At 45.9% G+C, this 15,447-nt stretch overlaps 1 protein-coding gene and 1 long non-coding RNA gene across 6 annotated transcripts in view; one reads left to right on the top strand and one right to left on the bottom strand.

Annotated features, from left to right (window-relative positions):
* Positions 1-202: 202 nt before the first annotated feature.
* Positions 203-4,352, top strand: LOC125408664 (uncharacterized). Its single transcript, XR_007234530.3, has 2 exons — positions 203-322; positions 1,647-4,352. It is a non-coding gene; the product is annotated as an uncharacterized LOC125408664 (long non-coding RNA).
* Positions 2,845-15,447, bottom strand: part of Lrrc8b (leucine rich repeat containing 8 VRAC subunit B) — a 62,385-nt gene continuing 49,782 nt past the window's right edge. For all 5 annotated transcript variants that reach the window (XM_085691549.2, XM_085691545.2, XM_085691547.2 and 2 more), the window contains 2 exons: positions 13,073-15,234; positions 2,845-7,111 (listed from right to left, as the gene is read on the bottom strand). In XM_085691549.2, the coding sequence (XP_085547675.1) occupies positions 6,839-7,111; positions 13,073-15,211 (2,412 nt within the window). In that variant the 5' untranslated portion in view covers positions 15,212-15,234 and the 3' untranslated portion in view covers positions 2,845-6,838. The remainder of the gene's footprint in view (positions 7,112-13,072; positions 15,235-15,447) is intronic.

Here is a 15,447-nt window from a genome sequence, read left to right on the forward strand (position 1 = left end):
GGAGTCGGGTACCGTGTGCCAGGTCACGCTGAACTAGGCATTAGTACCTTTGGACAGGTGCCTAGAGTTGCTAATCTGCCAGAGGGTGAAATGTCATTAGAATAATTGGGAATATGGGGCCAGTTAACTCCATCTTCTGACTGCAATCCCATAGGTTACCGGATTATATTGAGTAACTCTTATTCTTTCAGTTATGAAAACATGGCAGGAAACTTGGAGGAAGAGAGAATGTTGAAACTATTGATGTTGCTGAGTATAAACCAAGGTGTCTTCTTTGGACCAATATCTACTTAATATTCCTGGTGGTGGGATTCAGTGATGGGTAAGGACACGTGAGTTTGGCACATGGGCCGGATGAGGCTGTGAGGGGAGGGGAGAGGTGTTACTGGAGGGAGTGTGATCTGGGGAGGGGCATGAGTGGGCCAAGAAGGTGAAGTGCTTGGAGGTAAGACCACAGGCAGCCTACCCACGAGGCCTGGGCTGGCTGACAGTTGAGAAACAGTGACAGGAAGGTTGAGATGTGGTGTCTTTACACCTTCAAATCCCCACCAGGATTCTGATTTCTCCTGCAGATTCATGAGAGAGCAGTGGACATCATGATTTTTATGAACAGAAAATCAGTTTTTCCATCTTTACCAAGTCTATGTTGGCTATTCAAACCAAGTTTTGTTTATGTTTTTAATTGGGTGTTACATTCCCCCCAACCCCCAGACAGGGTTTCTCTGTAGCTTTGCGCCTGTCCTGGAACTAGCTCTTGTAGACCAGTCTGGCCTCGAACTCACAGAGATCTGCCTGCCTCTGCATCACAAGAGCTGGGATTAAGGGCATGCGTCACCACCGCCCAGAGGGTGTGAATTCTGACCCACAATGTTCACACTGGGAGGTCCTGCATGGAGCCTTTGTGCATTTCCTTTGAGATAAAATAACTGAGGCCGGGTGAGAGTGAGCCGAGTGAGGCTAAACCTGAGCAGGTAATTGGTTAAAAGGCCACACCAGGAAAGAAATTAGCCTCCAGCCGCTGCTCTCTAGCTCGGGCTGCTTCATAACCCCATGGGTGTTTTACGCACGTGGCGTTGAGGCCCTTACCCCATGGGTGAGAAGACTGGCCGAGATAATTGTATAGACTGGGAGATGTAGGGAAACTTGGGGAATCTTAAGTCTGAGACGCCATTTAATTGGCAACTTCTAGAAATTACCAGGAAGGTTTAGAGCGTGGGACATGCTTGAGAGAAGAGGGCTTTGAAGAGTGAGGAAAGGGGCTGTCTCGGGAAGTTTGGGGTTCGCAGAAAGCACAGAGTCTGTTTTCTCTGTTTGGTAAGGACCACATGAGCATGTTCCCTCAAGAAAGGATCTGGAGCCACACTGGTTTCTGAGTTACCATCCTCTCAGCAGCAGGGGGAGGTAGGGAGTAAAAAAAAAAAAATGATGAGTGCTGAGCGTCCAACAACGGGCTCAAGCTTGCTTGAATATCAATTACTTAGCAAATCTCAGGGCAGGCTTTATAGAATCTGTGTCAAAGACAGAAAAGCTATGCGGTAAGTGTCAAGGACGAGGCAGCACCGAGCAGATGGGGACTGAACTTTAAAAGACTACACATTAAAATGACTGTTCTTCTGATCCTTTTTGGGGCTTGTGGCTACTTGTAGAAGCAGGAGCCACGGAGCGGGTACGGAGTCCAAGGATGGAAGCAAAAACTGCACAAAAGTTGCAGCTCCAGAGACACAAATCCAGCCCCAGAGTAGCCCACACAGCCTCCCTTCCCCGCTCAGGACGCTCACCACATTCTCGAGGTGCCATCTTGAAAGGAGGAAGCAAATACTGGTGCGAAGAAGCCCCGGGACCGCAGGCTCCTGGGGTTGCTCGCCCTGACTCACTTAAGCACCTTCCAGAAGGCCGGGGAAGCCTGTGGCACCCATGACTGCCGCGGTAAGATGCGTTTCCCATTCCTACACACTTAGGGGAGCCCAAGGCCAGAGGCTGTCTGTGACCCCGGCTACTTTAGTTTATATTCTGGTTCAGTATCTACTTCTTCTGACAAAGGTGAGTTCCTCTGCCAGCTTTCTAATAGGTGTAAGTGCACTCATGTAACAGAGTAAGACTTTATCGCGTGTCTGTGTGCGCATGCGCGTAGGGTACTCATACACAGGTTAGAGTGTGAAGGTCAGAGGTCCTCCTCAGGTATCCACGTCCCGTGAATTTCTGGGCATCCTGCTGCCCCTCCCATCTAGCTGTAAGAGCACGGGATTACAGATGCGGCTGTACTTGGATGCTGGGAACCCACACCTAGGTCCTCATGCTTGGATGGCAGCACGTGTTTTACCTGCTCAGCCTTTTCCTAGCCCCATTAAGAAAAGTATTTGATTCCAAACATCAAATTATCACATGCCTATTTTGTCTCGTACTCAGTTTTCTCCCCCTTCACTAAGCCTGCTGAGAACCGTTTAACAGTTACTTAGAGTTCATTTATCAGGTACACTGTTCAGCCCTGGTGTTAGCAGCGCATGAAGGAACAGGTGCCAGCAGGAAGGGCGGGAGGCAGAGCTGGTGTCTGAGCATCTACCCCTGGACTTCTGGAGGGACAGTGGGAGCGGCATGGTTTGCATAGTCAGCACAGATGGGCACAGAGCACTTACTCCCATCTCCTGCATACGCCACTGCTAACTCACTTCCAGTCCAAGGCTGGCTATTCTGCGTCCATTGCTGCACACTCAGGAAACCCAGCCACTGAGATTTGCCTGTAAATGTGGAATCCACTGTTAGTAAATAAGAGCACACCACGTGAGAAGTGAGAGATGACCGCTGGATGCTGAGTACCAACGGAAAAACAGGCAACACGGAGGCTGCTTGGTTTCCACTGAATCATTTATTAGCCATTTATTATAAAAATCTAATCTTTTTACACAAAAGATACTTTTAAAAACAGCAAATTTTACCCAAATCTACAGAATGGAGCCAAAAACATTGAACACAATTTTATATTTTCTAGTAATTCATTCCAGAAACAAAACCCAGATATACATTTCCGAATATATGGCAAAGATAAAGTAACAAATGCTAGCCTTCACTGGACGCCAACTAGAGTCTCCACTCAAGATTGGCCCACTGCTTTATTAGAACGGAGCACAGAACTGCAGGTCTTCCTGTGCAGCGTTATAAAGTCTGACACATGACAGATGCAGGCACAGGCACGTCCATTCTAATGCTATACCTCTTGTGTTTTTAAAACTGCACCAGGCCTGTTGAAATGATGAACATGCAGAAGGCATTCAAAATTGTTTTTCTCAGCTAGGGTGTATTTTGTGTTAGATTAAAAACCTGTATGAAATTAAGTTCAACGAGAAGCCATCTCAACTCAGTACTTTGGTTCATATAATCTGTGTTAATACTTCCATGTTGATGAAATTGTGCATATTTTTTTTAAAAAAGCTGAAGAGATTATAGTCCATGAAGTTCATTGCAAAAGGTACATAGTAGACTTGTCTCTGGACGTCGAAGCTGTGGGTAAGAGACAGGAAGGGGGCCTTCTGCAGCTTTCCCCTGGCTCAGCACATCACGCAGGTAAAGACAGACACAGCCACACCCAGGACATTCTGCAGGAGTTGCTTGTTTACACTGTCTAAATTCATGCATTTTCTCCTCCAGGATGCAAAATAAGTCTTCCTTTCTCTCTATAATTAATCTTTTATTCTCCAGAAACTAATACAGATTCCAATGCAATATGTCATCAACGAAACTGAAGTGACCAGATTCTTACAGCAGGAATGAAGTGCTGGATTCTTACAGCAGGAATGAAGGACTGAGCATGCTTGATGTTGCTGCAACTGCTACCGCACAAATCCACAGCTTCTATACAGTGAGGTGGTGAAGACGAACGCACGGTGTGTGGATGGACCCGTGCGACCCAAATGTAAAGACGGGAAGGTCATTTTACTGAAAATTCAGGGAAATCATGTCAAGTCTACACAAAAAGGGGTTTGGCTAATTTTAATGAACTCATCAATATTAATGTGATATTTTAATTAAACATGATATCTGAATTATAAAGCATGAGCAGAACCATTTCACCATCAAGGAATAATGTTATATAATAAGCCGCATTAGCACACTGAAGCAGACAAAGTGGAGCTTGCCACATCACTGAGACCCCAAGGTTTTCATGTACCCTAACTCAACCTGTTTTTCAGTAACAGAGAAATACGGTGACACACAGGAGATTAAAATGAAAATGTGGCATCTATGCGGCAGAGACCCGCCCTGATGTAGGGGACAGAAAAACTCCAACTTTGGGGGAACACACGGTGCCTTTTCAAACTAACGTAGTGTTTGGTTTTAAATACCATAACGAAGGAAAATGAATACTTCATGATTAAAGTAATGAATGTTTAAAAAGTTACTATTCTTAGACTAAGCTAAGGGAAATCTGCAAACATGAGACATGTGTCTCTCTCTCTACTGATGTGTGGATGCAAGTGACACGAACCCATACCATCACACTATAAGCCAACATTTTGCTTTTGATCCTTGATGTTTGGGTTTTGGAAAGTCTCATGATAATTTGGAGATTTCATTTTCTTCATTTAAGATTCTCTTAGGTATGAGGTGACTCTCCACACAGGGCAGCGAAGCCAGTGCTAACACAGATCTCCATCAGTCGGATGGGAGGGTATTATTCATTGCCTTTTTAAAGTGTGAGTTAGCTTGAAAAGCTACTTCAACGTTGTTGTCTAAGCAATAAATACAAAAGACACCTCAGAACGGTGGTATCAAGAGCTATCTGGTTTCCAGCAGTACAGCCTAGGGTGGGGAAAACGGCTTGTACCTCATGTTTGATTCTCCCAGGGAATTTCTCTGAGGAGGTAGGAGATGCTTGCACTGGTAAGCAAGGCATGGGGATGTTCTCTCTTGTCATGTAAAGGTTAGAAAATCTGAACTGTGTTTTGAATTTCTTTTCTACAAAGAGGGTAGGATTTTTTTTCATATGAAGTATGGTTGACAATATTGAAACCTCCCTCACATAAAACATTTATGTTCAAAACTTCAGAAAATTCCAGCTAACTTTGGAATTGGTCCACGTGATGATTCTACAGCAGAACATTTATCATCAACTCATTTTTTCAAAAAGTAAAAATAAGAAAACCCTGGCTATACCAGGACCAGTCTGTGGGGTCCTAGAGAGAGCTGCCCTTGTCATGCCTGGTTCCCTGAGACTCTCAGCTTGGCCGGTCTAAAGAAGGCAAGCTTTGTTAAAAATGTCTATTTGTCTATTTTTAGTCTGTTCCTTGCCAACCATAGTGCGTTAGGCAGCTTTTGGACCTTCTATCTATTCTTTGTAACTAACCCTACTCGAGTTTCCTCTGTGCAGTTCTTTTCTCTGAATGTCAGGCATATGTGGTAGCTAAGAGAAGAGGCATTTCGAACAAATCAAGAGGAAAACTACATGGCACAGTTCCGTGTTTAGAAGATTCCTGGCCCATAGTGTTTTCCAGTTTTGTGTCGATGCAGTTAATGGGCTACTTAGTTAATGTCCAAAGAGAGGTGGCTTCATAGTGCCTAGACCCAACAGAGAAAAACACACCGCGGTGTTCACTTCTCCACAGCGAGCCAGTCTGCTTTATTTATTCAGTGATGTGCACAATAATAAAGGGCCAGACACAAAGTTCTCAGTCAAAAGGAGCAAGATTTATCTCAGGAGTTAAGAGGCACGGATGCCAGGAGAATGAGCTCAGTTAGGCGGAGAATAGACAGCTTCCATCATAATCACACCGGGGACGCCCTGCAGCTTTATTCTACAGAGCGCTTTCCAGTCCAGACCTTGCCCTCTCCCCTCCAGCAGTCTGTAAGTAACTGAGACGCGTACCCGTATGGTTGGTTGCACAACACCAAGGAGAGGTAGAAGATGCAGCTGTCCTCTCCCAGGGAAACCCCTCAGAGACTTTAGTGGGGTGGGGAACAAGGCTTTTGTCATCCAGAAGTAATTAGTTGCAGGGTACAAAACCTTTTGAGGGCAGAACGCATACAAACATGAGAATTATAATCAGCTCAAATCCAGAATCAGGAAATTCTTATAGAGATGCACGTGCTCACTGTTCCTTATAAAGTATTCTCAGAGATGGAGATCTGAGATCATACAGTAGAAAATATGTTACACTTCATATAAAAATTCTTAACATATGTTAAAAAGGCTTGGACGACAGACAAGAAGACAATTTTGAGAACCTGTTAATTTCTAGGATGCTCAGAGGGTCACGCGTCCTCAGAACCCTGGCTCCCATTGTAGGTGAATGCCAACGCGAGCATTCTCCCAGGGATGTTCGGGGAAAGCCAGAAGATTTCAGCAAATGAGAAAGGAAGTAGGAAGTAAGCCAAGCACACACATCCTGCTTAAACAAATGGAAGACTATAAATCAAATGATGAGCATACATCAAGGACATTGACGCTGATGAGTCTTTATGGGTTTGGTGATAAATATCAAAACTAGAAAGCCAGGAAAACAAGTGTGCAAATAAGAACAGGCTGAATGGAGAGAAGAAGAGAAACAGTCCTGAAGACAGACAGGAAAGGTAAAGCTTCCCTAATTGCATGCCTCTCAGTCCACCACAATGTATACTTTTTCTTACAATATCTTCAATAATTTAAAGATCAGTTATTTCCCAAACTCCAGTGTTGACATCTTTCCTCCCACTTGCTTTAGACACTGTGTTATTCAGTAAGATTTTTGGTTATGGTGTGTCATAACCATCAGCCATTTCTCATCTTCATAACTCAGGAGAGATCATTTACCTTAGAGCCCTGGGGCCTTACTTGAAAAGCGCTTTCGCCGTGGGTCTGATCTCTAGGTCAACATTTATCTAAGCACGTCTGCAAACGTTCTGTCACGGGAGGCGGGAGCGTGTTGAGCAAAGTGTCCTCGACAACCAGACAGCTCCGCTTCAGGGAGGGACACCCTTCCAGTTCTGGAGGCAGAGTCTCCAGGTAGTTCCCGATGAGCTCTAGGTGGGTGAGGTTGGACAGCTCCCCGATCAGAGGGGACAGATCTGTTAGGCTGTTTCTCCCCAGAAGCAGACACTGGAGCTTCTTGCACTGGAACAGCCCGTCTGGTAGCATCTCGATCTACAAGGAGAAAGGAAGCAGGTGAAACCGGTTCTGACTGGCTCCGATAGTACATTCATGTACTTCCATTCCAGTTACCTTTCTTCAAAAACATGCCTGCATGTCCACAGGGAAAGATATCACATTGGCTGTAAATCTGAGGGGCAGGCAAAAGAGAGAGGACAGTGGGTATGTGTAGCCAAGGCAACTATGGCCTCTGAGCATCTATATTCTCTCGAGTGTGGGTGGACAACCACCCTGGTTCTGAACGCTCAACGTGATCCTTAAAGAGAAAGTACTTACACATTCAGCGTTTCTCAGATTAAAGAAAACAAGCCAGTAAACCCAGGAGAACCATAATTACTCAGTCCTGGATCAGAAATAAATTACTCTCCAGAGCCCTCATAAAGATCATGCCATGCTAATCAGTGAGCAACACCCAGGGCCTCCTGAGACCAGCAGGCAGGCAAGGCTGTTTCCTATACTGCTTTTCTTAGTGAACAAGCCTTCACATTTTATACACCGTAGTCTACAGAAGCAGAGATAAAAACAAACACGGGTAATATAAGCACACCCACTTCACATCTCCACAGACACACACTCCTGAGTTCCTGCCCTTCCTACGCCCTCACATCCATGAAAGGACACACGTAACACTCAGGTGACATTAAATACGGTAAACAGCCTGCAACGGGGTCAGCTGGAGAGCAGCCCCAGTAGAACATTCCTTGCATGATGAATGGGGTCTTTGCACAGGCAATGAAATGGATTCAGCCTGAGACCTCCAAGGAAGGTACTGAAGCATGTACCATCCTCCCAACTCATCGCACCACCCGGGGGCCTTGGTAGGGAGGGGCAGCCGTGGACTAGAAAGTTCACCTGTGTTGGTTCTTGACAACATGAAACTGTTAGCTCCCTAGGTCAGGAAGCAGCTTTGTTGGGTCTGGATGAACGGCACTAAGGGGCTGTTAAAGCGGTCTCCAATGGCCTAATGCAAACCCACTGAACCATCTCTCCTCAAAAGGATTCTTTTCACAGAAATTCAAAATTGCAAAGTTGCATTAAAAATGCTCAATTTCTTGTAACTTCCCCTTTCCACAAGTCCCCTCCCCTCTCAACCCTGTTTACCCTTGAAAACAGATCTAAGGTTCACCATTTCTACGACCAAAGCTCAGTATTGATCACTTCTACACTAAAACTAGACATAAGCAAAGGAAAATATGCACACTTTTTGCAATTTTTTTCTCAGGCACAGATGTGAATCATTACCTATGTGGATTCAATACTGAAAAAGGCAGGCAGAATAGAAACCACACAGGGAGCTGCTTTGAAAGCCACTCCTTGATGCTCAGACGTTGGGTCTTACACAGGCATGCTCAGCTGGGACATGGGAGACATGCCGAAGAGAGGGAAGGCATGGCATGGCTCCCTGGCACTGGGGATGAAGTGCTGATCATCACACAAGGCTTTAAGCTTTATGTCAGAGGCAGGTTGCATGAAAACTCAGCCTCCAAGCTGTAGACATTTTGGGTGGGACGATTCTGGCTGTGGAATGATTCTGGGGCCAGGGATGTGATTAGGGTGTTGGGTGCTTGTCTAGCATGTATGAAGCCCTGGGTTTGATCTCTAGCTGGGCATAAACTGGGTGTGGGTGTGTGTGCCTGTAATCCCAGCATGACACAGAGGCGAGGAGGGCTCATGGTCACCTTGGTGGTGTAAATCTAGAGCACATGAGATCCTATTTTCAAAAGTAGTTTCACAAAACTATACATAATTCTTTGAACATGTTCCTTTAGGTTGAGCCATACATGACTTCTATATTTTTATATTAGTTATTAAAATGAGTTTCATCTTCCCACAAGTTCCTAAGAGAAAAATATCTTGCTCAACACATGGCAGATCCAATCTCCTCTTGGAGAAGCAAGTGTGTATTCACACGTTAAAGGCACTGAGAAATCTGGGGGGGGGGGGGTGAAAACATAATTAAAAGAGAAACAGTGGATGTTTTCTACGAGAACCCTACTGCCCTCTGTGCTTAGGGCTCTGTCATGAACACTGGTCCCCTGAAGACTGCCCTGATTTGAGGATTCTATTCATGGCTTTGCAGCAAGCAAAACTTAGCATTGCTGTCACTTGTATTTTAAATAAACGCTGATTGGCCAGTAGCCAGGCAGGAAGTATAGGTGGGACAAAGGAAAGATTCAGTCTGTAGTCATCACCCAGAGACAGAGGAAGCCAGACATAGAGCAAGCAAGATGTGACTGCCTCGCCAAAAAAGGTACCAAGCCATGTGGCTAACACAGACAAGGATTATGGACTAATATAAGTTATAAGAGTTAATAAGAAGCCCGAGCTAATAGGCCAATCGGTTTACAATTAATGTAGGCCTCTGTGTATTTCTTTGGGACTGACTGACTGTGGGACGGGGTGGGACAGAAATCTCAGTCAACACACCACTACCAGATTCTCGTGTCCCTAGGTCTCCTGCATCTAGAGAATGGGGCATCCAGGAAGAGAGAATTAGATGCTCACATTTGGGCTTGGAACTGAGGCTGTCACAGGGAAAGGACATTGACAGGGGACCTCTGTGTAGTAGTGTCCAGATGCAGGACGGTGCCCAGGCCCAGCATGGACACGAGAGTGCTGTCAGCAGTGTTCCTCTGAGCTTCATCTCGGCTCTGTCTCTTTCCTGAAGTCTGCCTTACTTTTATTCTTGACTGTCTGCCAGGTTTCGTTTTGCAGACTTAATTTTCCAGTGATACTATGAGATACTTCTTATCCTCTTAGTAAATGGTATCTTATTTATATTTATAATACATATTTATGCATCCATTACGAATGCTTATCATTTTCATAAATATTTTAGCTTCCCTTTCAGAACCACGAGAACTTCAAGATTAGACGGTACCTAGATACCTGCATCTCTACATGGAACATGAATCCCCAAGTTTCTTTAACAACGACCACACTGACTGGCTGATAAGAAGCCTGGACAGATTCGGCATATGTCAGCTCCTTTCTCACACCAAATGCACATCCAGTCTCCTAGGGACTGTGTGACCAGATGAGAAATCTTATCTTGACTACTCTGTTCACACATTTGTGGCTGTCAGCAACAAGATTTGTTCAAATCCTTGAATGCTAATACTGAAGAACATTCTCTCTGCCTCCCCATGACTGTCCAGTGCAGGTCAGGCAGCTCCATCAGTGGGTCATTTCTTTTTTAAAACAATGGTTTTTTTAGGAGTACTTATTCTCTCATGATTTCAAACACACTCTCTTCTCTGATGAAAGTCCCACCCATTGTCCTCTTTAACCTCTCCACCTTCTACTGAACCACCTTTTCTAAGTCCCCTACTTTTGCACCGTTGATTGATTGATTGATTGGTGTATTTATGTGAGTGGGTGCATGTAAGTCACATAGTGTGGTGATCAGAGAACAGCTTGTAGGAAGTCTACGTCTTTCCTTCCACCACGAGGGCTCTGGGGCTCAAACTCAGGTTTCCAGGCTTGGTGGAAAGCGAGCGCCGGTACCTGCTGAGCCCCCGTTCTACCTCTCTGTTGTGACCTACTGCCTTTAACTAGGGTTCCTGCATGCACATCCACGACATGGCAGTGTGCGGGGGATTGAAGGGGACGCACCTTCCTGGACCTTTCCTTCTCTCTGGCTACCTCAGTCTCTTTTCTTTGGCTGCATTCCAGGGGGAGCGTTCCTACTTATTTCCAGGTGTCCAGTTCACGCTGAGACGCTCAGGTGTCCGAGACAAGGCGCACAAGGCCATACGATTCTACTTGGCCACGACATGTGTTTGGCCTAAGACTTCCTGATGCTATAACCTATCTTCCTGTACTCATGATAGTACTTGTCCGACATCAAAAGTCTGACTTTCTCCATCTCCTACAGATACGGCCATCAAGTCAAAAACACTTGGCATCAAAGGGACTAAGGGTCTTAATTTGCCTAATCGTGTCCTGAAAAGCAGAACCAACCACCAGCTGTTTAAAAGCTGTAACTTTTTTAATTAAAAAAAACCAACAGTGTGGCTTTTTTTCTACCCAACTGCCATCTGATTATAAATGTTTAATTAGGCAAAGATGTGTAACATTTGTTTATGCTGCGTTTGTCTAAGTATATAAAGATGCACCACATTTGTTTATGCTGTATTTGTTTAACTATGTAAAGGTGTGTTGCATTTGTTTATGCTGTATTTGTTTAACTATGTAAAGGTGTGTTGTATTTGTTTTACCTTGCCTTTGTAAGGTACCTGATTGGTCTAATAAAAAGCTGAACAACAGACAACAAGGCAGTAGAGGGATATATGGGGCTGGCAGGCAGAGAGAGAACAAAGGAGAAAGAGAGGGAGATGCCAGGGGCCAGCCAGCCATGGAGTAGGCTGTAAAGAAGGACAGAAAGGTGAAAAGCCTGAGGCAACGTAGAGGAAGAGAAACAGGTAAAAATGAGTTGAAGAGCTGGTGGGACAAGCCCAAACTAAGGCCGAGTTTTCATAACTAGTAAGTCTTTGTGTCATGATAGGGGCTGGTGGTCCAAGAAAGCCTGCTACAATTCTACCTTCAAAAGAAACACCAATGGTCTTAAGGTTTTTTCAAGTTTACCCGCCAAAAAGTTTCACTTGTTCATCCAAGTAAGGCATGGCCAGCTAAACAGTTCAAACACTGGTGGTGACGTCACCGTATCATAAATAGAATCAGTGCTTCCCTAAACAATTGTTCACACTTCTAACTCTAGTTGTAACAATGGAAAAATGAAACCCAAACTAGTTTACTGCTCAACTTCATAGTAAGATGACAGTGAAGATAAACCTTTAGATTTGTGATTTTCTATTTGGGTACCAGGTCAGCATCAGCATCAGCATCCAGAGACTTCAGAGATACTAACTAGGGTGTCTTCCACTGGACCTACTCAGTCAGAAACTTTATGTGCATGTGTGTGTCTGTGTGTCTGTGTGCCTTCATGTCTGTGTGAATTTACTGGCAGAGGGCTGTCCTGCAATGTGTATTTTAACAAGTTCTTCAGGTAATTCTCATATATATTGCTAGTCCAAATTGGTTCTATTTTGATTTTAAAACCTCAGGTTGAGGATTTCTCATTTGCCATGGGCATACTTCTTTTATGTATGAGTCTCAGCATTCTAAAAATGTAACATGAGCTTCCTTCTCATCTCCATCTTCTGGCATCAATTTAATATTCATGCTGTCCAAATATAAGTGTAGGAGAAACATATTTTGGGATGCGTTGGAAGAAAGCAGCATGGAGAGGCCAGGCCGTTCTCTGGAGAACTGCGCTTTGGCTCTCCTCCCTCACATATACATCACCCTCATTCTTTGGCCCATCAGACTAGCATGAGTTTCTCCCCTTTGTCCTACTTCGTATTTTAGCCCAGGAAGCTACTCATTTTTTTTCTTGTTTCTGTGAAGTTCCATTTTCCTTAACTGTTGGAAATGATGGTGCATTTTAAAGCACGGAAGCTAGAGAAAGACTCCAGGAGGCCCTGGTGTCGCATTATGGAGCCAGGGCTTTCATTTCGAATTGTCTTTTTAGATGTACATGCAGACTGCAAGTATCTTTTATCTTACAACATAACGAAAAGAATTTATAAATAATTCATAATTCCATCCATTTAAAAAGGCTATTCTTGGTAAAATGAAAATTTTACCAAGCTTTCTAAGTACTCAAGACCTCAGCAAACCCAAGTCAGCTCAACCATCACTAATTAGTCAGAGAATACAGAGAACATTTGTTGAGCAACTATTATGGGTTAGGAATGTGCCGATGCCTACGTGTTCACAGAATCTCCACGCTAATTTGTGAGATGAGAATCTAATACCCAGGGCTTTGGTAATTTATCAAGACCACAGGCAATGAGGCTGTGCAGGGAGCATGCTTAGTACAGACCCCGTCCATTGATTTTCCCCCATGACACACACGGCAAGCTCAGCATCAGCAAGGACAAATTTACTCACGTTGTTGTTGGTCACGGCAAAGTACTGCAGGTTGGTCAGGTACTGGATCTCCTCTGGAATGAAGGTCAGATGGTTATAGCTTAGATCCAAGTAGTGCAGTTTGGTGCATAGAAAGAGCTGCCAGGGCAGGCTCTCGATGTTATTGTGACCCAGGAAGAGCTGCTCGAGGTTGGAGAGCGCCCCGATCTGGGCGGGGATGTAAGCGATGTTGTTGTGCCAGAGCTTCAGGCAAGAAAGGCTCGGAAGGTGCTGGAAGCTGATGATCTCCTCCACCGTCTTCAGGTTGTTTTCCTTCAGGTCCAGCTCATGCAGGTTGTTCAGGCTGAAAATGGAGTGTGGGATGCGTTCAAGATCGCAGCTAAGAAGCTCCAGGCTTTTCAGGTTGACCATCTTCTTCAGGTTGTTCAGCACAACCAGTTTGCTTCCGTCGTTATCTAGGGAGAGCTTCTGTAAGGAGGGCAGCAGGTCCGTCACCACCTGGGGGATCCGGGACAGGCTGCTCTTCAGGTAGAGGGTCCTCAGGTTCTTCAAGTCCTGAAAGCCCTCCAGGTGCATGGTGCTCACCTGCTCCGGGAGCACGCAGCCTGACAGGTAGAGCTCCCTGAGGTTCTTCAGGTGGAACACCCAGCGGGGGATCTTGCCCATTTCGGTGAATTTCAGGCGGAGGATTTTCAAGTTCTCCTCGAGGAAGGCCAGGGCAGGATGGTCGACGACCAGGGACGAATGGTATATGTGAAGTTCCCTGAGATTGACAAGCTGAGAGACGGTGGCCGGCAGCTTGACCTCGGGTATGAGTTCCAGGCTCAGCACCTCCATCTCGGTTAACTCAAAGACGTTATCGGGAAGGCCGCTGAGCATGAAGAGGTGCAGCTCCACCTTGTCCTGGGAGTTTTTCACGAGTTTGCTTTTCAGTTTCTCGACGGTCCACTCGTTGTTGAGGTTGATCTGTTTCAGCTTGTTCTCGCTGACCTCGGACAGGAAGATGGAGAAGCGTTTGGAGTACAGAGGGTCGTACTGGTCGGCCAGATGCAGGATGAAGGCAAAGTCATTCTTGACGTCGGGGATGTCACTATAGTTGCTTTTCTCTCTGAGTGCCTCAAAGGAGTACTGCTTCAGAGAGCTCCTCAGCATCCACCACAAGCTATAGGAGGAGGTCAGGCCGTAAAGGATCACCAAAATGACGTAAAACGAAGCCAGGACCTTAAAGATTTCCGCCAAGGAGTAGACACACTGGTAGCGCTTATAGCCTGTGAACGCCTGCACGTCAATCAGACAGTCAATTTCAAGAGTTATGCAGCTTAAAAAGTAGGGGACGTAAGTTATGATGAGGACAAACAAGATGACTTTGACGATTATCTGCTTCAGGTACACCCGATAAATGATGTCCCTCTGTTCCACGTGCAGACGGAACCTCTTCACTTTCTCAAAGATGGCTTTGGCCTGTTCACCCTCCTTCTTGTCCAGGACACTGGAAGTCGGACTTTCTATGCCCGGTGACTCCAAGCCTGGCTGTGGGTAGGGTGATGTCTGCTTGTTGGCATCAGTGTCGGCAGAACCCCCTGAGGTTGAGAGCAAGGTTTTGGACTTGGAGGGCTTCAGGGGCCTCACTGACTGTTCGGCCACGGTTTCCGACAGGGCACGTGTGGTCCACGGAGAATCGAAGCACTTGTGAAGGATGGCCACGAAGTGCTCCAACCTGGAGCTGGTGTTGGGGTAGTGGAGCCAGAAGTTGCTGCAGGCCGCGAAGATGAGCGTGTGCAGAAGCACCAGGTAGGGGAAGAACTTGGCGAACCAGTGGAGCTGCTTCTCGTAGCAGACAGCGTCGATGTAGGAGTACTGCTGCCGGTGGAGGTCGTTCTGGATGCGGAGCGGCAGCGCCAGCGGCAGGCCCGAGTTCGAGGATGCGTTCTCGCTGGCTTTCAGAAGGTCCCAAGGCACAGCACAGTGGTTGTCGAACTCCACCTTGCAGGGCAGACAACACAGGACCCTGCTCTGGGTTAGCTGCAGCGCGCCAGCCAGCACGGCCACCAGCAGCATGATGAGGGTGATGTAATACCAGAAGACGTCCCACCATGGCTTCAGGATGTTATAGGATGACTGGGCGTCTGCTAAGTACTTTAGCTCTGTTAGTGTGATCATGACTCCCTTGCAGAGGACAGGAACTGGAGGAGGAAGGAAAGAAACTCTGCTGAAGCTGTGCCGGCACACCTTTTTATTTGCATTTTCAGACAGGGTCTCGTGTAGCCCAGGCTGGCTTCAAACTCACTATGTAGCTGAGGCTTTCTCCTTAAGCTCCCAGTCTTCCTGTTTCTACCTTCTAAAGTCTGGATTACACGTATGCACCACCACACGGGGCCACAGTGTGTGCATTTAAT

The sequence above is a fragment of the Myodes glareolus genome, chromosome 8, assembly GCF_982192425.1.
Source record: "Myodes glareolus chromosome 8, mMyoGla1.1, whole genome shotgun sequence".
NCBI lineage: Eukaryota > Metazoa > Chordata > Mammalia > Rodentia > Cricetidae > Myodes > Myodes glareolus.